This window comes from Equus quagga, chromosome 2 (genome assembly GCF_021613505.1).
Source record: "Equus quagga isolate Etosha38 chromosome 2, UCLA_HA_Equagga_1.0, whole genome shotgun sequence".
NCBI lineage: Eukaryota > Metazoa > Chordata > Mammalia > Perissodactyla > Equidae > Equus > Equus quagga.
This window is the reverse complement of record NC_060268.1, coordinates 108,905,992-108,930,534: the sequence shown is the minus strand read 5'-3', so window position 1 is coordinate 108,930,534 and position 24,543 is coordinate 108,905,992. Positions and strand designations below refer to the sequence as shown.

Here is a 24,543-nt window from a genome sequence, read left to right as displayed (position 1 = left end):
TGTTTTCTTTTCAAAAGCTCTTAGACTGACTTTAAAAGATAAACTGATGGAAAGTTCGGTGGCTTTCATAGCAGTTTCACTGGGATCTCAGGGGAGACATGCACACTGTGCACTGAGAATGAGTATGTGTCTCCTGGGGACTACCGTGAGCACTGTCATGTCCCTTCCCTTGCCTTAGGCCAGTGAATCTCTCCATGCCCCAAGCTTTTCTTTCTGTGCATCTTCAAAGAAGCAAGGCAGTTCCCTCCTCTTCCCCCCCAGCAGAGGCGACATAGTATCTACCTATAATAGGGTGATTTCCTGAGTCTTGAAAAGATGACTTGTTCCCAAATATTTAAGTTCCATTTTTCTCCCTTCCTCCCCTAATTCACCGTGAATATCCACCATGAGAGTGGGGAATGCATAAGTAAGCCCAGCAGTTCTCCACCTGCTTGTGGAGCTTTCAAAAAAACACAGATGCTTGTGCCCCACATGGGGAAGTTTCTGGTTTAGTTGGTCTGGAGTGAGGCCCTGGCGTTCTGTATGAACATGCTGCTCCCGAGGATTAAAGATCCCTGGCGATTCTACTTGGTACCAAGTAGAGAAACACTGGGTTAGGTCAACATGAATGAAGATCTTACTTCCTAGAAAGGCAGAGTTAAAAATGTACATATTCATCAGATGGTAATGGCAGTCCCTAACACACTTCACCTTGATCAGCCACTTGAGGATGAGTTGAAGAAGAGAGAAAGGAGAAACCCACGCCGAGGATCAGTTGCCTTGCCTCCTCCCTCTGTGCTGGGCGGGCCATGAGCTGGGGTCGGCAACAGTGCATGTGGGTTTCAAGGTAGAAATGATGGTGGCGACTGGTCATCAGGAGGCTGTCAGCCTGGAAAGAGTGAGCTGCTCAGAACTAACTGAGCTAATGATACTAAATAATTGGGCAGGAGTTCTGTATGTATTAGGCAGGAATTTGTGGCTGCAAGTATGGAAAACTCAACAAGAGAAGCTTAAGCAAAGAGGGGCTTATTGTTCTCATGTAACAGTGAGTCCAGAAACAGATACTCACTAGCATTGGTTGAGCAGCTCCAAGGAACCGACGTTCTTTCTATGCTTTCTTCCTTGCCGCTTTTAATGCAGAATTTGTCATCTCGTGCTTGTTCTGTCGTGGGTTCGAGACAGCTGCTACAGGTCCCAAGGGCAAGCTGTGTTCAGGCAGGGCTGTAGGACTACAGAAGGGTGTGGCAGTGATGGTCTCTCTCCTTTTATCAGAAAGCAAGGCTTTCCCAGATAGATACCTGGAAGACTTCTGCTTAAGTCTCTTTGTCTAGGACTGGGACACATAGGCAACCCCGTTCCCAAACTGTCAGGAAGGTTGGGAAAGTAGAGACCGGGATTGTTCTGTCGGCTGCCTAACCATGAGCCATTGCCCCGGGGCTTCACGTATTGCCATCTGAATCAGGGTCTTGTGAGCAAGGAGATATGGGGTTAATAACTAATGGTGTCTGCCACAGATCCCCACAGAGAATTTGAGTTTTCCTGATGTCGCCCTGAACAGAAACCTATGGCGACAGCAATTATCTCCACGGAGATTGTGAGGGCTTTCGTGGGAGACATCACAAGGGAGAAATCTCAGATACAGGGTATCAAGCAGCTGCCTCCGCTTCTTAGATGCTCAGAGGTAAACAGCTGAAGACTCCAGCTGAAATCTTACTATGTAATGGCTACTTTCTTTCTTTCTATACGTGTCTTCCACTTTGCAAGAGTGAACATTAAGTTGCAAGGATGGAAAAAGCATACTGCGCTGACAATAGCACCATCTTCTGTCCAGAGAAATGTCAGCTTCTAAACAGACTGGAGTTTTTGGTTATTCAACTGCCCATTCATTGCAGAGCATGAGTGCATACAAGGTGCTTGCATTTAAGAACCGTTTCAGTGGCTTTTGAGCCCTGTGTACCTATCTCAGGGCATCATGTCTATCATTCTTTATTTCCTGTGGGCATCCATCAGTTCTCTAGTGCTCACAGTATTGTGGTGCTTCTCCTGCCCACTGCTTCCCTGGCAGCATCAAGAAAGACCAAATTAAGTACATCCAGGCAGCTGAACAATAGCAAACAGTGAGCTCCTTCCTGCAAACTCTCCCACAGGAGGGAAACATCAGAGAGAACGTTTACCTGGATCACCTTCTCTAACTTACACTTCTTCTTTCCCATTTACTCTTGTTCTTCTCTCCATTCCCCTGACTAATATGGAAGGAGTATCCATTTTAAGTTGGGCAAGTAAGAAAAAGCAGGATTAAAATTCAGACATGCTGCCGTGCAATCATATTTATAGGTGCACTATTTCGGATCAGAAAGGAATCAAGGATATCCATCTTTAGAGATCTCATGGAAAGACTTAAAATATATGGTGCAGACAACTAACACCCATAAATTTGAATTATTTGGATGTTGGAACCAGTGTGACGAAAGCCCAGGCATGATGGTCATTTAGCTGTGAGAACCACAGGCAGAGGAGGGAGTGCAGCTCGGGAAAAGGCTCCTCTGAGGCCACTGCTGATACATCCACAATCAAAGCACAGGCGGAGTTTCTTTCTCAGAACCAGACATATCTGTCACTCAAGGAAACAGCACATGCAGGTTTTGGGTGTGAGGGATGCAAGAGAAAGTGTTGAATACATGAGCTAGAGTTAAGTAGCTCACCAGGAGGTAGGGAAGACTCTAACACTTGTCCATAGTGGCACCTGCTTTTTTTTTAAAGTTCTACTTTTTTTCCTTTTTTTTTTGCTGGGAAAGATTGGCCCTGAGCTACCATCTGTTGCCAATCTTTCTCTCTCTTTTTTTTTTTTCCTCCCTAAAGCCCCAGTTCATAGTTATATATTTCGGTTGTCAGTTCTTCTAGTTCTTCTGTGTGAGCCGCCGCCACAGCATGGCTACTGACAGATGAGTGGTGTAGTTCTGAGACTGGGAACTGAACTGCTGCCAAAGCAGTGAGAGCACTGAACTTTAACCTCTAGGCCATCAGGCCCGGCTCACTGGCAACCTGTTTTTTTTTTTTTTTTTTTTATGAGGAAGATCAGCCCTGAGCTAACATCTGCTGCTAATCCTCCTCTTTTTGCTGAGGAAGATTGGCCCTGAGCTAATATTCGTGCCCATCTTCCTCTATTTTATATGTGGGACACCTGCCACAGCATGGCTTGATAAGTGGTGCATAGGTCTGCACCCAGGATCCAAACCAGCAAACCCTGGGCCGGCAAAGCAGAAGGCACAAACTTCACCAGTCTGCCACCAGGCTGGCCCCCACTGGCACTTGTTTTTGATGTTAAAATAACAAAGAGTTATAAACCCTAATTCATTTATGGATGAAGTAGGAAAATTCCAAGGAGTAGGGGAAGCGGACTATTCCAAACGCTATTAACATATCACTTCCAACACAACCATTTGTCTTCGTGAGGACTAGGGGGGCAGCTGGCTGTTCTCATACCAGGTCCACTCTGTCCATCCAAAGCAGCACATGTCGAACCAGGCGACAAGGACTCCAGCTTTCAAATGCTCATGTTTCAAGAGTGATTATGTCACTGGGAATTTTCAGACTGATCAACTTATAACACTATCACATAAAATACTGAATTCTTATTCATTCAGTTTTGCATACTCCTTGAGTAGCTACCATGTTTCTGGCATTATGTTTGGTGTGTAGGATACAAAATAAATTCTTAATGTTTCAAAAGTAATGTAGCAGACCACACAGCTTCTAGTCAGCTCTGTTACATTTTTGCCGAGTGACACTGGGGTAAGTTACTTAACCCCTCCCATTCTCAGTTTCCTCATCTGTAAAATGAGAAAAATAACAGCACTTCATTTATGAGTTGTTTTGAGGATTAAATGCAATAATATATATAAAGATATTACCATGTTTTATTTATAATAAGTCTGATAAGTAACTGTCAGCCATTATTGCTGCTATAATTAAAAGTCTGGAGAATACAGAAGTATGATTAGGGACGTTGGGAATGGCTTCTTAGAGATGTCCTGTAATTTGGGTCCTCATTGAGGAATAGGAGATGGCTATTCACTCAGTAAGCATTTCTTTTTCTTTTGGTGAGGAAGATTGGACCTGAGCTAACATCTGTTGCTATGAGCTAAGATCTGTAGCAAATCTTCCTCTTTTTTTCTTTTTTTTGCTTGAGGAAGATTGTTGCTGGGCTAACATCTGTTCCAATCTACCTCTTTGTTGTTGTTGTTGTTGTTGTTTTTTTGTATGTGGGACCCACCACTGCATGGCTTGATGAGCAGTGTGTAGGTCTGCACCTGGGATCCAAACCAGCGAATCCTGGGCCGCTGAAGCAGAGTGTGTGAACTTAACCACTACACCACCAGGCCAGCCCCACAACAAGCATTTCTTGAGCATGATATAGCTAATGGTGCAGGTACTGGGATCAGTGTGATAAAAGACATAGCTCCACAACCCCCGCCCCGGCCTCAAATTGCTCATGGGGAAGGGAGGGGTAGAGAAGCGAACCTGCAGTTACAACACAGTGTGACAAACGCAGTGTCAGTGATATGCTGGAATGTTTTGGGAACTTGGAAGAGGGCCACCCAGCTTAGGGGGGTGAGTGTTAGTGGTGGGAGTGAGGTATTAAGAAATGACTTTCTGGGGGCCAGCCTGGTGGTGCAGCAGTTAAGTTTGCACGTTCCACTTCTCTGAGGCTCAGGGTTCGCCGGTTCAGATCCCGGGTGCAGACATGGCACCGTTTGGCACTCCATGCTGTGGTAGGCGTCCCACATATAAAGTAGAGGAAGATGGGCATGGATGTTAGCTCAGGGCCAGTCTTCCTCAAAAAAAAACAAAAAAAAGGAAATGACTTTCTGGAAAGATGACATTTGAACTGTGTTGAGAGGAAAAGAACTAGTTGGGTGGAGTAGAGGTAAGGGCTTGCCAGAAGATGGAACAGCTTTTGAAAGACAAAGTGAGAACACATGGCATGTTTTAGGGACTCCAAAATCCAGGAGTATATGGAGCATGAGGAGGATGGGGCTAGAGAAGTAGGCAGGGTCACCTCATGAGACATCTTGGATGTCATGCTAAGAAATTCAAACATTATTCCGAGGGCTGTGGGTAGGATGAGTTAATTTTAGGAAGATCATCGTGGTAGCGATATGGGGTGTGTACCGGAATGGAGAGTGATTCGGGCAGGAGGTTCTTGCTGCTGTCTTACTAAGAAATGAGAAGAGTCTAAAACGAAGGTATTAGTGGGGGAAAGAGAGGAGGGGACACTAAGAGATCTAGAAAGTTTCACAGATTGATTTGAGGAGTGATTGTATGCAGGAATCAAAGAAGAGAGTGGGAAGTCTATTGGCTCCCAGGTTTTTTGACCTGGGCAATTGAGTGAGTGATGGCCATTCTCCTAAATAGGAAATACTTGGAATGAAGCACATGGCTGGGGAGTAATGACAATGGGGGAAGGGATGGGGAATGAGGATAATGAAGTTAAACTTGTAAAGATGGAGACTGAGAAAGATGCCCTGAGTGACATTCGAATGGAGACATCTGGTAGGCAGCTGGAGGAACAGGTTTGGAGCTCGAGAGAGATCTGGGCTGGAGATTTGTTACATTATTAGTGTATGAATGATAGTCGAATCTATAATTTTAAAGAAGTTACTCAGGGAAAATTTATAGAGTGAAAAGAATAGAGGTCTGAAGATACAGGTCCGGAAACATCAACAGGAACAGGTCAGGAAGAGGAAGAGGAGTCTTCCTCCAAAGACATGGAGAAGAAACAGTTGCGGAAGTAGGGAAAAGAAAAAACGGGAAGAAGCTACATGATGAAAACAGACGATGACAGTGTTTTAAGAAGAGGAAACTCTCAACAGAATCAAGTAGGACAAGGACAAAAAAGGGCAATTTTGCAAGTAGGGGAGCACTGCCCACCTTGGTGAGTCAGGAAAGTGGCGATGTGGGAAATATTCAGGCAGTGAAAATAACTAGTGCAAACACATTGTGGGAATAGAGAAGAGATCCATGGGGCTGAAAGGCAGGGTAGAGGAGGGGAATTTGGTTACGAGGTTCAATTCAAGGAGTTTTGACAAATGTGAAACCTGTGTAACCATCACCCTAATCAAGATAAAATATTTCCTTCACCTCAGAAAGTTCCGTTGTGCCCTGTTTTAGTCGATCTCCACTCCCTTACAGGCAACTACTCTTCCCATTTCTATCCAACGCATTACTTCTGTCTGTTCTTGAATTTGATATAAATGGAATCATTCAGTATGTAAACTTTGTGTCTCTGGCTTCTTTTGTTCAAAATAATGTTTTTGAGATTTATCCACGTTATTGCATGGATTAGCAATTCATTCTCTTTTATTGCTGAATCACATTATTATATGAATAGATCACAACTGGTTTATCCATTCTTCTATTGATGGGCATTTGGGTTGTTATGAGCTTTTGATTATAACGACCAATGTTGCCAAAAACATTCTTGGACAAGCATTTTTTCTGGAATGAATTTTCATTTATTTTAGGCAAATATCTAGGAGCAGAACTGCCAAATCATAAAGTAGGTGTATTTTAACTTTATTAGAAACAGTCTTCCAAAGTGATTGTACCACTTACACAGCCCCCAGTAATGTAAGGGAGTTCCAATTTTTCCATATCCTTAGTCCTTGTCATCTGGTGTTTTCAGTCTTTTCAATTTTAGTCATTCTAATGAATGTGAAATAGTATCCCTTTGAAGGTTTAATTTGCATTTCTCTAATGACTAATGACATTGAACCTTTTCAGATGCTTATATTTGCATATCTTCACTTCTTAAGTGTCTGCTCAAGACTTGCCCATTTTTGTTTAATAGATATATGAAGAATATAGGTTGAGAAAAACTGATATTTATTGGCACATTACATGTTGAAGGCAGTTGATATTTAGTGACACATTCTAAATGGGCTTACAACAGAACCATTTATACATTCTGTCAGTGGAAAACTGAATGACTGAAATATGAGAAAAAATTTTACAGATATGATGTCAGATAACTTTAAATAACTTTAAATCATATAAACCCAAAAAAGTAAAAATTAACTTTAAATTATATAAACATAATCTTAAATAATTTAACATTATACTATATCCATTATGTTCACTACACATCAAGCTCTTTATGGGTGGGATTGTGTCTTTTCTACTGACTAAGGGAGAGATTTTTATGGTTAGAGGCAAAGGAAATTCATGGCACTGATTCATTTTGCCTGGCACTGAGCCAGGAACCAAACCAGTACGGTGCGCGCTAACCTGAGCTTTCCTGTTTCTGTATCTGGCAGTAGATGCTGCCAGAAATTCAGAAAATACAGACACATGGACTATTTTTGAGATTGCATGTGGCAGGACAAGCAGTGTGTGGCAAGATCTGCATGCTAGAATCAGCTTGGACATTTGTCTGCAAGCGCTAGTGGGGGCATGTTCTTTTCAGCCCTATTCCTCGTGTTTTTCATATTTATTTTTTTATGCAGATGTCCAGAACACACTTCAGACCCACTGTGTCAGTCTCTTTGTGAGTGGGGCCAACCTGGGCCTTTTCGAAAATAAGTTTCTATGAGATTGTGAAGTACGCCTGCTACTTGTACCTCTGGCCCATGCTCACAGGCTCTCCTGACTAACTTAGGGCCCCAGGGCAGGCCAATCTCCAATCAGGAATAGATGGAGTTGGTGTAGGTACTACATTAACATTTAAGGAGGGCCTCCTTCCTTCTAAAAATCAGTAACGTACAGGGCGAGGGAGATCAGGTTCCAGGTACAGCTGTTGGAATGGGGCCAAAGCACGCAGAACTGGGCGCTGGACCAGGCCAAGTGCCCCCTCCCAGCGGGCGCGCGCCCGGGCCAGCCGCGCACGCGCACGCACTCGCGCACGCACTCGCGCACGCCGGCGCCTTCCTGTGGGCGCGTGGTGGCGGTGGCGCGCGCGCGACAAATGGAGTGGGTGCTCGCAGAAGCGCTGCTCTCGCAGAGCCGGGACCCCCGGGTCCTGCTCGGCGCGCTGTGCCGCGGGGAGGCGTCCGCGGAGCGCGTGGAGACGCTGCGCTTTCTTCTGCAGCGACTAGAGGATGAGGCAGCGCGCGGCGGGGACGCGGGCGCGCTCCCGGAGGCGGCGCGCGAGGTCGCCGCCGGGTACCTGGTGCCGCTGCTGCGGGGCCTGCGCGGGCGCCCCGCGGGCGGCTCAGAACCTGGCCAGCCGGGCCGCCAGCGCCGGCGCGTGCTGAGGGCGGCGGGCGCGGCCCTGCGCTCGTGCGCCCGCCTGGCCGGGGGCCCGCAGCTGGCTGCCGCGCTGGCGGAGGAGGCGCTGCGCGACCTGCTCGCCGTGTGGCCGGCGTCCAGCCTCGAGGGGGCCGTGGAGGTGCTGGCGGCCGTCGGGCCCTGCCTGCGGCCGTGTGAGGACGGGCCGCTGCTGCAGCGGGTAGCGGAGGCCGCCCTGGCCGTGGCGCTGGGTGGGCACGGGGACGGGGACGAGGCCGGGCCCGCCGAGGACGCGGCGGCGCTGGTGGCCGGGCGGCTGCTGCCGGCGCTGGGTCAGTGCGGCGGGGCGGCGCTGAGGGCTGTGTGGGGCGGGCTGGTGGCGCCCGGGATGCCCTCGGGGCCGGGTCGCGTCGGGCCGAAGCTGCTGGTGCTGAGCGCCCTGGCCGAGAAGCTGCTGCCCGAGCCCGGTGCGGACGGCGACCCGGGCGCGCGCGAGGCGGGCCCGGACGCGCGTTGCTGCGGGCGCTTCTGGAGGACGGTGCAGGCGGGGCTGGGCCGCGCCGAGGATGCTCTGACGCGCAAGCGGGCGCGCTACCTGCTGCAGCGGGCGGTGGAGGTGTCGGCGGAGCTGGGGGCCGACTGCGCCTGCGCCTGCGCCCCCCAGGAAGGAAACGGTACTTGCCTCTTTGCCCCCCAGCGTGACCTTACTTGGCTTTCCGGAAGGGAGGGCTGCTTCCGAAAACCAGCTCCTGGGGTCGTCTCCGCGATCCGTACCCAGTTTGGTTCTTCCCCTGGTCCCCATAAAGCCTGAAAACCTTCTCGAGGGAGTGACACAAATCACCGCAGCTGAGAACAGTCTGCGTTTCCTAACCTTTCTGACCCGGGACGGGGTGAAATGCTGCATCCATGGGGTAATTTAGGAACATGCCTGAGCCCACGCAGGATTCTCCAGACCAAATGTGCACTCTGTCGTGTTAGGTCCATTCTAATAGAAAAGAAGAGTTAACTTCCATCAAATTAGAAGAAAAAATTATTTTCCTGTACTGACCAGTGAAGTGAGTCTTGAGTGTTAGAATTCTGTCATAGAACCCATCACGTTCTTTTGAAATTTCCCTTGGTAATTCTCTTAGGAGCAGAATTTTCTAATACTTGTTAAACAAATGGTCCTTAAGTTGAACTTTTCAGGATGTTTTTGCCATTGATTTGATAGCGTCAAATTTTAAATAATATATATATATATATTTTACATTTTGAGTTTGTGCTTCCTCCTACAGAACAAGAGTAGATGAAATAGCAAGGCCTTCCTTCAATTTGGTGTTACTATCGATTGGTGAAAGTACACTTCAGTCATCTTAAATTCATTTTTGAGCTATCAAAGTCCAAAATGGATTGATTCAAAATTATCTCAATAGGTAGAAAATTTTTACTCTCTCAACCGTGTCTGTCTCTTTATTACCGGGAAAGGATTTTTGTTTGGGTGAAGTTGTGAGTAGATGAGATTTTCGTATAACTTTAAAACATTAGATAGTAAATATTTTTAACAGTTCACAATGGGTGATCATCCAATGAGAGTTTTCACTGGAAAACACTTTAAAAATTACTGAAGTTAAACTCATTTATTTTAGGGTCAGTCATTCTGCAGAGTTTTAAAGATAAGCAATAGTCTTTCCATGGTTGCCCCCTCATTTCCTCCTTTTCAGAGAACAAACACTTTTACTTCTTTTAGGTGATTATTTTGATATTTACCCCTGTGTCTTGAAATAATCTAGTTATTACACAAAATCCATTGTCCTAGTTAGAATTTTGGTTAAATATGAGTTCAGTGTTTACAAAGTTATGACTATGAAAATACTGTTCACAGGTGATCAATGTAGTAAACTATGATTATTTTTTTCTTCCTGCCAGTTTTTCTTAGAATTATGTTATTTTAATATTTGTTTGGTTCTCTGTATACTTATCGCTAATTCAGTCCCAAATTCTGAGCTAGTTGTCTAAATATTTACTGTACGGAGTCAGATCATCAGGTATTTTGTAAATTTTCCTGAAGAAGTCTCTCCTGGGGTCCTTTTACAAGCTCAGCCTGGTGCAAAGCTAACATTCTTAGATCTGCCTTCACCATCATCCTGCAGGTTTCCTTCACCTGAGTCCTGCGTTGGAGCTCTTGTTTCCTGGAGTTCATATCTTCCTCTTTTTTGGTTTACTCACTTGTTTTGGTGTAGTGCACTTTCTAATAGTTTCCTGAGATAAAGTTTTTTAAGATGCTGCGTGTCTGATGATTCCATCAAAGGATCCTTTATATCTTATATGTTTTTATTTCTATCGTTGCCATTTGACATTTTTTAATAATTTCCATCTCCTGAAAATCCCCATCTGTTCATACATGTTGTCTACCTTTTCCATTAGGTCCTTTAACATATTAATCATAGTTATGTACAAGTCTATACCTGGACCATCTCTAAGTTTGGTTTTGTTTTCTGTTTCATCTCTTGGCAGTGGGGTCATTTTTTCCAGTAGAGTCTAAAGTAAATATTTATGCCTAGAGATAGGCACTCCTCCTCTTCTGTTAGACTATTAGTGTTGGGGGTTAAGTGACTCTACAGTTGAGCTAGATTTGGATTTTGTGGTTGCTGTAGTTATTGGTTGTTGCTGCCTTATGTTTAGTGTGAAGTGTGGAGTACCTAAAGGTTTTTCTCAGTGTTGTAATTTTTCTCAAGCTGTTGATGCCAGTGCCACAGGGGGCTTCTTCCTCAGAAGAACCTGCCTTTATCCTTCTCTCTGGGGTGGACTGCTGATGTTTTGACTTGGTGCCAGGCTTGAGACAGAGGTGGAGGGAGGAGGGGGCCTTTTTCATTTCTTCTACTCCACCCTCTGCTTAGGACCCGTGTGCCTGACCCTCAGGATTCATTCAAACTTTTTCCATCTCTTCTCTCTCTCCAGTGCCACATAACATCTGCCTCCTACTTAGGGAAGGGTTTGGAGTTTTCTCACCCTCTCCTCTGGTGGCTGCATTTGCTTGTAGGTCTTGGGCGCTGGTTTCCTGCCCTCCCCCAGCAGCGGCAGACCTGCTTGGTATCAGGGAAGGGCACTGGGCATGAGAGGGGTTCCTCATGTCAGTGTGGGATGGGGGCAGCAGGTTTTCTGTCCATCCCCTAGAGGCAGCCACCTTTTGCTGGTATCAGGGTGGGGACAAGGGTACGGGTGTGGGAGGGTTTCCTCTAGCTGGGGGCAGACAGCTTTGGCCTCCTGTCAGAGAAGGGTCCAGGGTGTAGGCAGGCTTGGCAGTTGGTCACCACCTTGTACTCCTGTGGGGCATGGATGGGCTTCTCCAGTTAGTCCTACTGCCTTCTTGAACCTAGGTGGGCCCTCCAACCTAGGTGATCTCTGCCCTGCCCACAGTCTTTCTTGAGAGCGCCTGGGGAAGCCTGAGGAAAAGATCTGGTGAGTGAGTGTGGACTCCCTTGGGGTTCCCTGGGTTACTAAGCTGTCAAACTGGCCCACACTTGCCCTTCAAAAACTTGTCAAGGGGCTGGCCCGGTGGTGCGGCAGTTAAGTGTGCACGTTCCGCTTCTCCGTGGCCCCGGGTTCGCTGGTTCGGATCCCAGGTGCGGACATGGCACCACTTGGCACGCCATGCTGCGGTAGGCGTCCTACATATAAAGTAGAGGAAGATGGGCATGGATGTTAGCTCAGGGCCAGGCTTCCTCAGCAAAAAAGTGGAGGACTGGCAGTAGTTAGCTCAGGGCTAATCTTCCTCAAAAAAAACAAAAACAAACAAAAAACCTGTCAAAATTTCGTTGCTTTTTTTAACAGCTTTTTTGGTGACCACCTCTTCCTCCTGTGCTCGGCCAGTGCTGGAACAGTTTGTGTGTCCCATCTATTCTTGCAGAGGCTTTCTGCCCTTGGAATTCAGATCACCTGGTTGCATAGTGACCTTAGCCCAAAAAAGGTTAGAATTTTGTAGATTATCCAGCTTTTTCTCTTTGGTAGTATGGCAGTAATGTTTTCTTGTGGCGTTCTACACCCCAAGACGAAGCCGAGACCAAGCAGGTCTAAATGCCTTTATTTTGCCCTCATGTTTTTTTTTTTTAAAGGTGTGCTTTTTGGTGAGGAAGAGTGGCCCTGAGCTAATATCTGGTGCTGATCTTCTTTTTTTTCCTCCCCAAAGCCCCGGTACGTAGGTGTATGTCCTAGTTGTAAGTCATTCTAGTTCTTCTATGTGGGATGCTGCCACAGCATGGCTTGATGAGCAGTGTGTAGGTCTGTGTCCAGGATCCAAACCAGTGAACCCCTGGCCACCAAAGCCGAGTGATCGAACTTAACCGCTCAGCCATGGGCCTAGCACCCTGCCCTCACATTTGATGGATGGTTTGATTGGGGATTCTAGCTTGGGAAACATTTCCATTCAAAATTTTGAAGGCATCGAACTGTTGTCTTAGAAGCTAGAGCTTCCGTTGTTGCTGTTGAGAAGTCTGAAACCGTTCCGAGTTGTGTTTGTTTCTACGTGATCTGTTTCTTCATGGAGGTTTGTGGGGTCTGTGTCCTGAGCGTTCTGGAAGTTCACAGTTTTGGCACGGCTCTGTTTTCATCCTTGTGCTGGGCACTTGGTGGACCTATTCAATCTGGAAATCATGTTCTTTGGTTCTGGGAACTTTTCTTGAATTCCTTTGGTTTCCTCCCTTCCTTTTTGCTTTCTGTTCTCTTTTAGGATATTGAACCTCCCGGACTGGTCATCAAAGCATCTTTTCTCTCCCATTTTCTACGACTTTGTGTTTTTGCTCTATTTCTTGAGTGATTTCCTCAACTGTTTTCCCAGTCCTTTCTTTGAGTTTCTTGTTTTTGCTATCAAATTTTTATTCTCATGAGATCTTTTTTGTTCTTGGAGTGTCCCCTTTTTAATAGTATCCTGTTCTTATATCATAACTGCACTATCTTTTCGTATCTCCCTTTGAGATATAAGTGAAAGTTTTTTTTTTTTCTTTTTTAGATTTTCTTCTTCCTGCCTAGTTTTGTTTTCTCCAAATTTCCTTTTCTGTTGTTGTTGTTTTGGTCTTCATCTTTAATATAGAGGTTTCCCAGGTGTCTGGTGATCCTTAGACACCTGTTTATATTTGAGAATATGGAACCAAAAGTCAGGTTTAAAGCTCTGTGCTCATCGACTGTGAACTTCACTGTAAGGTGATCTGGCCAAGCCATTTCATTGGGTAATCTCTGATGTAAGTATTTTCAGGTCTTTCCTTCTGGGCTGGCCAGATTCCACAGAGATCTTCCAATCTTCTGCTGGATAGTGAAGGCCTGGTCAGCGTTCTGAGATGTGAGGGGCTAAGATGGTGGTGGAGGCAGGGAGAAAGGGGTCTCAGCACCCAAGGTGCATACATGCTCACTTAATCCCCATTTTCATATGGTGCTCTCCCCTGACTTCAGCTGGATCCAACGCATCTCAGTCCAGAGACCCACTATTTTACCTTCTCCAGAGAGTAGATTCCAGTCTTTCCTGTTCACAGCCCAGGAAGGGGCATCTGGGGATCTGACTGTTTCTTAAACACACTGAACAAATTCTCTTTAGCCTCACTTTTCCCCTCTGTTTACAGAAGTAACCTCTGCTGCCAGTTCCTGAGGTTGGGGGGACTTTGCAGTGTAAATCAAATTTTTTCTTGTGCCCCCTTACTAATATTCACTTTCTTGAGTCTGCTTGGTTTTCATCTGATTTTCAGATTCTAAATTTCATTGCTGCTGTCCACTCCCCAGTTTTCGCCATTCTTGTGGGCTTTTGCCTTTTAAAAAATCCTTTACAGATAGAGTAAGGTTCTTAGGGAGAGAAAGTCGAGTTTATATGTTCATATCTGTCATTCTTACCCAGAACTCCAAAACAGTAATCTTAATTAAAAAAAAAAAAAATCCCCTTTGAGATTCTTGTTAGCCCAAGCCTCCTGTCCAGCTTTGATGCAGGGCGCCGTCCATTATTAGAGATTACAGCATTTGGTAATAGTGGCATAATTTAAGAACTACTATTGTTAACAAATTTATGAAATTTTCAAAAGGAAGTACTAATTTTCCATTTTAAACCATATCAGGCCCAAGTCTGTTTTGGTGGTCCGACAAGAAAAAAGATGAGCTTCTAAAGTTTTGGGAAAACTATATTTTAATTATGGAAACTCTAGAAGGAAATCAGGTAAGTGTTTTCATATTTTAACACATCCTACCTGCATGCAGTTTTTTCCAAACGTTCCGTGAAAGCAATGCAAAAAGACCAACTTGGATATAGCATAAGAGAACACAAGTGTACTTTGTTTTCTGCCATAAATGCAATTTAAAATTGAATGTCAACTCAGGAAATTAAAGAATACCTTCAATTGACTTAAATTATCTTTCAAAGAATTTGTTCTTACTTCATTTTCCCTTCCCCATTTACTTCTAAAGTCTTAGTTTTTAGTTTCTCGCCGTTATGAATAATTTCTACAGAAATACGCACTTTTAGGAAAATTTTACTTAAAGCAATTCTGAGGTAAATTAAGTACATAGTTGCCCTTTAATTTTGTAGATTTTCTTGCCTTTTTTTAGTTTTTACATCTGTGCATACCTGGTCCTGAGAATGGACACTTGAAAAATTGTTTTCAGTTGACTTTGAATTTTTTTTTATAGAATGATGGAATTTTTAAGTTGAGAGGAATCTCTTAAGATTACCTAACCTAGCTCAGTTGTTCTCAAACTTGAGCATTCGTTAGAATCACCCAGGTTGCTCGTTAGAGTATAAATTGCTGGGTCTGGGCCCCACAGTTCCTGAGTGAGTAGGTCTGAGGTGGGGCCTGAGAATTCAGGTATTTTACAAGTTCCCAGGTGATGCTTAAGCTGCTGTTCTAGGACCACGCTAGGAGGACCCCTGGTGTATGGGATCCCGGTCTGTAAGCTGCAGACCACTAAGAGGCGGGCTGTCTGTGGAGTCATTGTGAGGTGTCAGTCCACGTGTGCACCGAGTGCTGTTTGGGCACTGAAATAAAGAATTGCTCATATGTGTTAAATGTATATCATGCAAGGATGAGGAGTAAATAAAAAGCATTTCTAAACTCAAATAAGCTTTTATGATTTTCCCTAATCAATAGATCCGTAAGACTCCCAGTATTTATTTAGAAACTCTGATTTGCCTATATTTGAAGGATATATAAATTAGACTCTGTAGCAGAGGTATCTGCAACGTAGTCTAAGTAGTGTGAAGAACATTGAACTCTGAACTGGCTCTCTGTCTGAATGTGTGACCTTGTACAATTTGAGTAACTAGAGAAAATATTTCAGTATTTTTTCCTCCTTGTAATATATTAGTATTATCAACTCTATCTACTTTCCAGGACGATTGAGGATTACGTGATGTAATTTATGATATTTACTATATAAATGTAACATTACTATAACTGTATTCAAGGTTATGTTCATTAGCTTTGCCACACTCAGTCTTACATACCTGAATTTATATGATTTAAAAACTGGAAGAATCAGGCACCTTCTGCATATTTTTCACGAGTGGGGAACAGAAAGGTGACTGTTACATAAATAGATGAAAATTCCCTTGAGTTTTTAAAAGTGAATTTTAATTTCATAAGGTTTTTTGCTTTTGTTTTCAGATACATGTTATAAAGCCGGTTTTACCAAAGCTGAACAGTCTGTTTGAATGTGCAGTGTCAGAGGGAAACGGTAATGATTGCTTCTATTTTTTTAATGACATTTATAGGTTTATCCCCTTGATTTCATAACTAACTCTTGTTCATTGTAGAAAACTTGGAAAAACCATAAAAATATAAAGAAGAAAATATAAATCTGTTGCCAGCAAGAGAACAGCTGCTAATATTCCGGATACATACCTTCTAGATTGATTGTTCAAATGCATTTACCTATATCCTTAAAAACTCATTGAGAACATAATTTTAAATGGCTACAGAGTTTTCTATAATTCAGAGGTAGGGTTAATTTTCTAAATTTTTGATTGTGGGACATTCCAAACTTCGACAGAAGAAGAGCGTGTATGACAAACCCCGTCAGTCAGCTTCAGCAGTGACCAGCTCGTGGCCAGCCTGTTTCTTATATCATACGCATCCACTCCCGCTGCCTCCCCACTAAATGATTTAGAAGCACATCCCTAGACAGCATATCCTTTCATCTGTAATTAGTTCAGGATAGAAATATCTCAAAAGATAAGGACTCTTTGGTAATGTTTTAATAATGGTATAGTCCACATTTTTAGTAACAGCATGTTGGTGTGAATATATATTTTAACTGCTTTCCACTTTTATTCTCTTAATGTATCTGTTTCATTGTTAAAGTTACTTGTTTTTGGGTTTCACTTGTTGTTCTGTGTCTTGGAAGAGACAATTCCAAGACATAGTTTTAAATATAGTTTTTAAGCCTTTAATCAGTACCGTATTATGAGAGCTTTTTAAGAGAAATAAAATGGAACTGGAGCTTCCTAAAGTTGCTTTATGAAATTAAGTTTAGATCAATGAAACAGCTAAACACAGGCTAACAGTGTTTTGTATTCATATGAGTGATAAAATGCTGCATTATCATGCTTACGGATGAGAGGTAACCTAGGTAAATGGGTTTTAGTGCTTTCTGCAGATAATTACAACTTTAATAGTTTGATCCCTTAGGATTTGAGCTGTGTTCAGCTGATTGCTCTGGTTTTCTGATACACTGGGATTTTTCACATACAGTAAGAATCTATAGTCCTACCTGGGGCTAGAATTTAATTGAATCCTGTTGTGACTTCACTTACGCATTTAGTCTTAAAATCATTCTCTTACTACCACATTTTGCCCACAGCTCTTGACAAACCAAATCAAATAGCAGTGACAGATTTTGAAAAATTACCATTGCCAAAGAATTGAACAAGCATGTTGGTATAAATTACAAATAATGGACCAATTTATTTATAGAATGCCGTGAGTTAACAATGCTGAATATATTTTTTTCTAATAGAATTAAAGGATATTTCAAAAGATTAAAAAATCTCTAAGGTACATATTTATTTCATTTATTGTTTTGTCACTCATTTGTATATTTACTTAATAGATATTTACTTAATGTCCAATATATTCTAAGCACTGGGAATGAAGTGGTGAGACACATGTACTGTTTTTCACTTGATTTTTGTCTGTATTCTGTGAAAAAATAGTTTTGACTATAAGTTCTATGAGGGCAACAAACAAGGGGCTGAAGTGGAGTAGACAGTGAGTGGCACCATGCCTTAGAGAGGGTGGTCAGCCGAGGGCTTCTTGGGAGTGACAGCAGAGCTCAGGGCTGAGCAGTCAGCATTGTGTGCAGACGCCTGAGGTGGGCACACTCTGTGAGGTGGAGGACCAGGAGGACCAGTGTGGCACAGCATAGTGGGTGTGGGAGGGTGGGTAAGGTCACAGTAGTTGTCAGGGTTGGTTCATACCTTGTTTGGATTTTATTCGAAGAGCTGTGAGAAGCCATTCAAGGGTTTTAAGCAGAGGAGTGACAGTTTCAGATTTCTGTATGAAAAATGGACTGAAGTAGCATCAGAAAAGAATTGGTTGAAATCACCCCCAATCTAAAGTTCCAACCTGTATTCGTGGGGTAGTATTTAATTTTCGTACACTGTAGCAGCTATAATATTTGCTTGCAGTCTTTCTAAACAAAACTCTCTGAATATGGAATACTGAATACTGAAGTTGTTTTGGTTGTTCAGTAATTAAACACCCTTGGGTGTGATTAAAAACAAACTCACTATTTTTTTTGTGAGGAAGATTGGCCCCGAGCTAACATCTGTGCCAATCTTCCTCTGTTTTTTCGTATGTGGGGTGCTGCCACAGCATGGCTTGATGAGTGATGTGTAGGTCCATGCCTGGTAGCCAAACCTGTGAACCCTGGGCCACCAAAGTGGAGTGCACGAACTTAACCACTACACCACCAGGCCCCCAAAACAAACTCATTTTTGTAGTGTTATAATGACCTTAAGGTGTCTGGTGTATATGTGTTTGTTTGTGAATATATAGTCTATATGTAGCAACCGTAATGTGAGAATCAAATGTCAGCATTACATGTTTATTTCCACAGGATGTTGGCTCTTTCACCCATCTTGGCATATGTGTATTTATAAAAGAATGTTTGAAAGTGAAAATAAAATCCTGACTAAAGAAGGTGTTATCCATTTTTTGGAGCTGTATGAAACAAAGGTTCTTCCATTTTCACCAGAACTTTCTGAGGTAAGGACAGCCTCTCTTTTCCCTTGCTCCCTTTGTCAAAAGATGAGAGGTAAAGGCATTTGTTGTATTGTGTGTGATCTTCAAAAAAAATACACTGGGACTCCATCATAATAGCAGTAACATTTTATAGATTTGGATACAATAGACCCTACTTCTCTAGACCTAGCTGTGGCATTTGGAAAAAGCTTCCTGTAACTGTAGTTTGTTGACAAGCTGCCTGCATCACTACCATTATGAAAAAGTAGTTCTTGGATATCCGTATTCTAAATGACGTGAGTCAAGAGCGTGGAAACTGATGTAGAAGCTTGTTAGTGATGCTGTTTCCACAGCTGTGCATCACTGAATTATTCCTGCTTGATTAGTGATGCTCCTCCCCTGGTTCTGAGTCAGTGAATTGTTACCTACTATATTAAGCAAGGTTGCCTTTTGAACTATATTTATTAGCATCTCTGTTTCCATTTGTCGTAAATCACACCAGGCAAAGAGATTGAGAATTATAGCAGTGATTTTAAGTTTTATATTGTGCCACGATCACTTAGGTGTAGTAATTCATCTCTCGTTTAGAGGTAACCTAAGTAAACTTCCCTAGTTGTCTGACTACGTACTATTTATTTTCTTTTTCTTTTCTTTCTTTTTTTTTTTTTTTGAGGAAGATTAGCCCTGAGCTAACATCTGCCAATCCTCCTCTTTTTGCTGAGGAAGATTGGCCCTGAGCTAACATTCTTGCCCATCTTCCTCTGCTTTATATGTGGGACACCTGCCACAGCATGGCCTGACAAGTGGTGCCATGTCTGCACCCGGTATCTGAACTGGTGAACCCCGGGCCACTAAAGTGCAACGTGTGAACTTAATGGCTGAGCCACCGGGCTAGCCCTGTGCTATCTATTTTGATATGCATCATTTTTCTACATTCTCTTATCCTTCCTGCACTTCCTTTAAGCTTGCTTTTTTGACCACTGTCTATTTTTTGAAGATATATTTTTTACCCCTTTATCTTCCAGGCATAGGGACTTAAATTTTCTCTTGAGTGTATTTTTATTTTTCCTTTGTTACTAGCTTTATTTTTCACTCTGTGTTCCTTCTTTGGGTCCTTTCTTCCTTCTTGACCCAACATGAACTCTCTTCTTAGTATTCCACAAGTTTTTATCAGATGGGAAAATTCTATACTTATTTTGTCATTCTGGTGGAATTAAGGTACCCTCCAGGACTATCATAAATTAAGGTACAGCGTGAGAGATCACCTTTGCTTATGATAGCTCTGCTGCAGCCCTGTGTAGGATGTGCAGTTAGGGCAAGCTGACTTTTCAAAATTGCAGTTACAACTTAATATGAAATACTTCTTTTTTTTTTTTTAGTTTATTATTGGACCGTTAATGGATGCCCTTTCAGAGAGCTCTCTCTATAGCAGGTAAACAAATGTGTTATTTAGCAGCAATGCAGTAATATGTATTTGATGTATAAATTTAACATGTGTATGAAATATTACCAGGTTGTTTAATGAATTTGGTACATAATAGATGCTGCCTAATAGACATTCAACTTTTTCTTGCCGTGTAGTCCTTTCTGTGTTTGTTATTCTTCTTGCCTTTCTTGCCTTAGTTGTATCAAGAATTCCTTCTTTTTTCCTCTTCTTGTTTTCCTTCCTGCCTTGAACCCTCCCGTTCTTGGGCTTTAGAGAGTCTCTCTCACATAGCTTACTTTCTTCTTACTCCTGATTTCTGCCCTCTTGGAAATTGTAGTGACTTTGGCTAACCAACACTTTAAACTTTGTTTTCCTTTTTCTTTTGACTGTTAATTTTGACTGACAGAAAAGTTGTGAGAATAATACAAAGAATTCCTATTTACATTTTGTCCACATTCCCCAAATGTTAATGTTTTACCACATTTGCTTAATCATTGTCTCCTTCCCTGTGTGTGTGTGTACATCTGTTTCTTAGCTCTGTCTGCTGAGCAGACTTACCAATCTGTATCTGTTTTAGTGTCTGTCCGTCCATCCATCCATCCGTATTAAAAACCATGAGTTCACACCAGTACCTCCAGCTCCAGTCCTGTACCATGCGGTTCGTTCTGATTTTCCCCTTTCCATACCTGACGGGGCTGCCATTCTCCATAGCGCATTGCCTACTTGCAGCCTGTAACCTTTGAAAAAGTTGACAGTGAGAAGAGTGTCAGTATTGGGCCTTAGCCTCATTTTTTGGGAGCATTATCTGTACTCTTGAATTATATCTTCAAAAGTTTCCTCTCCTTATGAAATTGTCTTTCTAGTATTGATTAAATTTATGCTTGCAAGTCTTCTGTTTGGTATATCTCTAAGCAGAAAAAGAACCTCCCACCGCCAGTTTCTTTAAAATTTTTAAATTAGTCTGTGCAAAGTTTTATTACTATTTAGTCATGTTTAATCCAAAAGGGCATAGCGGTGCTTATTTGCCAATTATTTTAGTTTTCCAATAACTCATTACTATTGAGTAGTTTTCTGAAGCAATTAGACAGCTGGAGAGCAGTAAAACCAACTTGGTGCTTTCTAAAAGAGTTGACAAACACATTTATTATGACATGCCTTCAGTTTTCCAGCTCTCTAATGTGCTCAATTAACAGATAATGTTCCTGGCAGAAGCGTATAGCAGAAAAAAAGTGACTTTAGTAGATGTTAACAGTTAAACGCTCTTGGAAAAGTAATTTATTATGAATATATGTCTTCCTATGAATGTTATTTCTTTTATTTAATACCTAAAGATTTAAAACCATTGCATTATACGTTGGAAACAATGAAATATAATTTAAAACGATCATTTATAGACTTTTTTTCATGATACTATTTAGCAAGATTCATGTATGTGTGTCACGGATAGTATCATAAAAAGGAAATCCAGGCCTCCTTCGTGTAGCACGATACTTACACATGTCTGTTTTTCTAGAAGATCCTGATTTTTGTAATCAGAAGGATCCTCAGAATTTTACTGAAAAAGAAAATGCAGGTTCAGAAAAACATGATGATCTTATTGTTTTGTTGTTGACAGACTTTTGGGCCGTTGTCCATTTAGTTTCAGTTTAATTATTTACAAGTAGATTTTAACTATTTTTCTCCCCTCTTTGTCTGTAGGTCCCCAGGCCAGCTGATAGGAAGTGGTTCTCCATTGGGATTGAAATTACAGAAGTTTTTAGTCACGTTTATTTCCCTTCTTCCAGAAGAAATAAAGAGTAGGTGTCAGTAAAGGGTTTATTTAAGAAATTTATGCTTAAAAAATTTTTTTATTTTTAGTATATTGGTTATAAGCACCATCCTATGACTATTATAATCAATATTATCAAAGTAGTTTCCTTTTTCCATGATGTGCAGGTTTTGTCAGAGTTATACAAATGTCCACTGTGATTAAGTACACACTTTTGCCTTTGTATATAACGTATTACCAGTATTGGCATGGGTAGCATGGAAACAGTTTTAGAATGTGTGCTATAGTTTGCCATCTTTTCTAATTATCTCTCTTCACTTTCAAAAATTAGTAAAAATGGGTTAAAAAAAGAAAACCTGGGTTTAGGAAAAAGTTGTAAACAGAATATCCATTGTGGCAAAGTTGTGCCTTTATAGATATTGACTTAGAAAGATAAAAAGAAAAATATACTTGCCTTATGTAAGACCTTGTGTCCTAAAAGTATCCACTTTTTCAGATTGGGTCTTTGTTTTTTTTCTCTTAAGTTGGTAAGCAAAGCACAAAACCAGTGTTGTTTGGTTTGCTGAGCAGCAGAAAGAACTACTCTACTTTCGAAGTCCTTTTTTACTTATGTGACTTATAAAGTGAGCGTGGGTATAAAATATGTATTTTTTTCTTTTGCGTTTAATCTGCAAATAGGGTGAAATGATGACCAATGGCAATATTTATTCAAAAGTCAGGAAAGAAAGTGAAAAGATGGTCAGTGTATCATGACTTTAGATTTATAGAATATTGATTGTTTTGATTCCTTTAGAAAATTAGGGGGCTGGCCACCGTGGCGGAGTAGTTAAGTTCGCCTGCTCTGCTTCTGGGTGGCCTAGGGTTTCACTGGTTTGGATCCTGGGCATGGACATGGCACTGCTCGTCAGGCTATGCTGAGGCAGCGTTCCACATGCCACAGCTAGAAGGACCCACAACTAAAATATACAACTATGTACTGGGGGGACTTAGGGAGAAAAAAAAAAAAAGATTGGCAACAGTTGTTAGCTCAGGTGCCAATCTTTAAAAAAAAAAAGGAAATTAGTTAATGGAGACGATAACTGTCAGAGCTGTTCTTCAGTTTGGTAGAATTCTGAGTTTAAGCAGTGTGGGGATTGTTTGCCGACCATGTTGGCTGGTCCCAGTTGGTTGGCCCAGCAGTGTGAGTGAGATGTAGTGTAGCGCCCCCTACAGGTGAGTACCTGGTGTTTGTGGCCCAGGGCAAGACACCTGGTAGACGCTTGTAAATGTGCTGAATGAATGTGAAATGGATGCTTGGCTGTTGCCATCTTCCTTGTGTCATGAGTGAGGTGTTAGGAGAAGGATGGGAACTTAATTAGAGCAACAGAAGAGAGGGCAGGTAAAATGTTTACTCAGTTTTTACTTAGTGGTTCTTTCAGTCAACAATTTCCAGTGAATATCTTAATGTATCTAGGTTTGTGCTAGGTGCTTTGGAAGATATAAAATACATTTAATACCCTTTCAGGGGCTTGCAAGGATTGCCTAAAAGTCATTCTACAGTTATGATCTGAGGAAACAGACATTTTCACTAACTGCATGATTTGAGGGTCCTTAAGAAATCCCATTAGCAGAGAAGGCAGAACAGAGCCCCATCTCTTTGAATCTCAAAATAGAAAAATAAGTTATAGTGGTTAGATCCAGAATAGATAAGAAATAGCCTACAAGAAAGATCTAATATTAATTTAAGCAGATACCAGAGGCCAGTTACCATCAGTATGTCTTATCCTGTTTTTCTTTAACATCTCCAACAGAAGAATGGCTTCTAAGAGTAAAAATTTACTTTTTGCCTTAACTTCTTTCTTTTTGATATAGCTTCCTGGTTATCAGAATCTCTAAAATGTAATAGAATACTTATCTTACTTAATCGGAATTAAGTTGAAATAACGTTGATTTTTTTCAACAGCTTTGTTGAGATATAATTCACATACTGCAAAATTTACGCTTTTAAAGTGTTCATCATTGGTTCTTAGTATATTCATAAAGTTGTACAACCATCACCACTGTCTAATTCCAGAATATTTTCGTCATCCCAAAAGGAAACTCCATGCCCATTAGTAATCATTTCTCATTCTCCTCTCCCACTAGCTCCTGTCAGCCACTAAGCTACTGTCTGTCTCTTTAGATTTGACTATTTTAGACATTTCATGTAAATGGAATTTTATGTGGCCTTTTATTTTATATCTGGATTTTTTCACTTAGGATGGTGTTTTTAGGATTTGTCCATGTTGTGGCATGAATCAATATTTCAGTCCTTTTTATGGCTGAATAATATTTCACTGTATAGATAGTTCACATTTTATTTATCCATTCTTCCATTGTAGACCTTTGGATTATTTCCACTTTTGACTGTTATGAATGACGCTGCTATGAATATTCACATACAAGGTTTTGTGTGAACATATGCTTTTGGTTCTCTTGAGTACGCACCTAGGAGTGCAATTCTTGGCTCATATGGTAACTCTCTGTTTCACTTTTAGAGGAGCTACCCAACTGTTTTCCACACTGGCCACACCATTTTACATTCCCGCCATCAATGTATGAGGGTCCTGATTTCTTCCCATCCTTGTCAACACTTGTTATTGTCTGTCCTTTTGATTATAGCCATCTTAGTGGGTGTGAAGTTATATCTCATGGTTTTTGATTTGTGTCTCCCTACCTAATGACTAATGACATTGAGTATCTTTTCCTGTGCTTATTGGCAACAATGATATTTTAAAACTTTTTCTCTCAGGTAGTTTCCTATTGAGGTTTATTCAGAAGATGACAAGTAGACATTGGTGTGCCATCCCCATTTTGTTTCTGTCTAAGGCTTTGGCAAGTGTGCCAAGATGTAAAGCCCTGGGAATCGAAGGGCTTCTTGCTCTCAGGTAATTTACTCTGTGTGTGTTTGTGTGGTTATTTGCTACAGCTTTCCA

General features: G+C 42.0%; 1 protein-coding gene across 1 annotated transcript in view; it reads left to right on the top strand.

The window, feature by feature from the left end:
* The first annotated feature begins 5,435 nt into the window (after positions 1-5,435).
* TARBP1 (TAR (HIV-1) RNA binding protein 1) overlaps positions 5,436-24,543 on the top strand; it is an 86,957-nt gene continuing 67,849 nt past the window's right edge. The window contains exons 1-8 of the mRNA XM_046652807.1: positions 5,436-5,532; positions 7,734-8,879; positions 14,277-14,374; positions 15,819-15,888; positions 18,271-18,419; positions 19,775-19,827; positions 21,520-21,617; positions 24,360-24,495. Of these exons, the coding sequence (XP_046508763.1) occupies positions 5,436-5,532; positions 7,734-8,879; positions 14,277-14,374; positions 15,819-15,888; positions 18,271-18,419; positions 19,775-19,827; positions 21,520-21,617; positions 24,360-24,495 (1,847 nt within the window). The remainder of the gene's footprint in view (positions 5,533-7,733; positions 8,880-14,276; positions 14,375-15,818; positions 15,889-18,270; positions 18,420-19,774; positions 19,828-21,519; positions 21,618-24,359; positions 24,496-24,543) is intronic.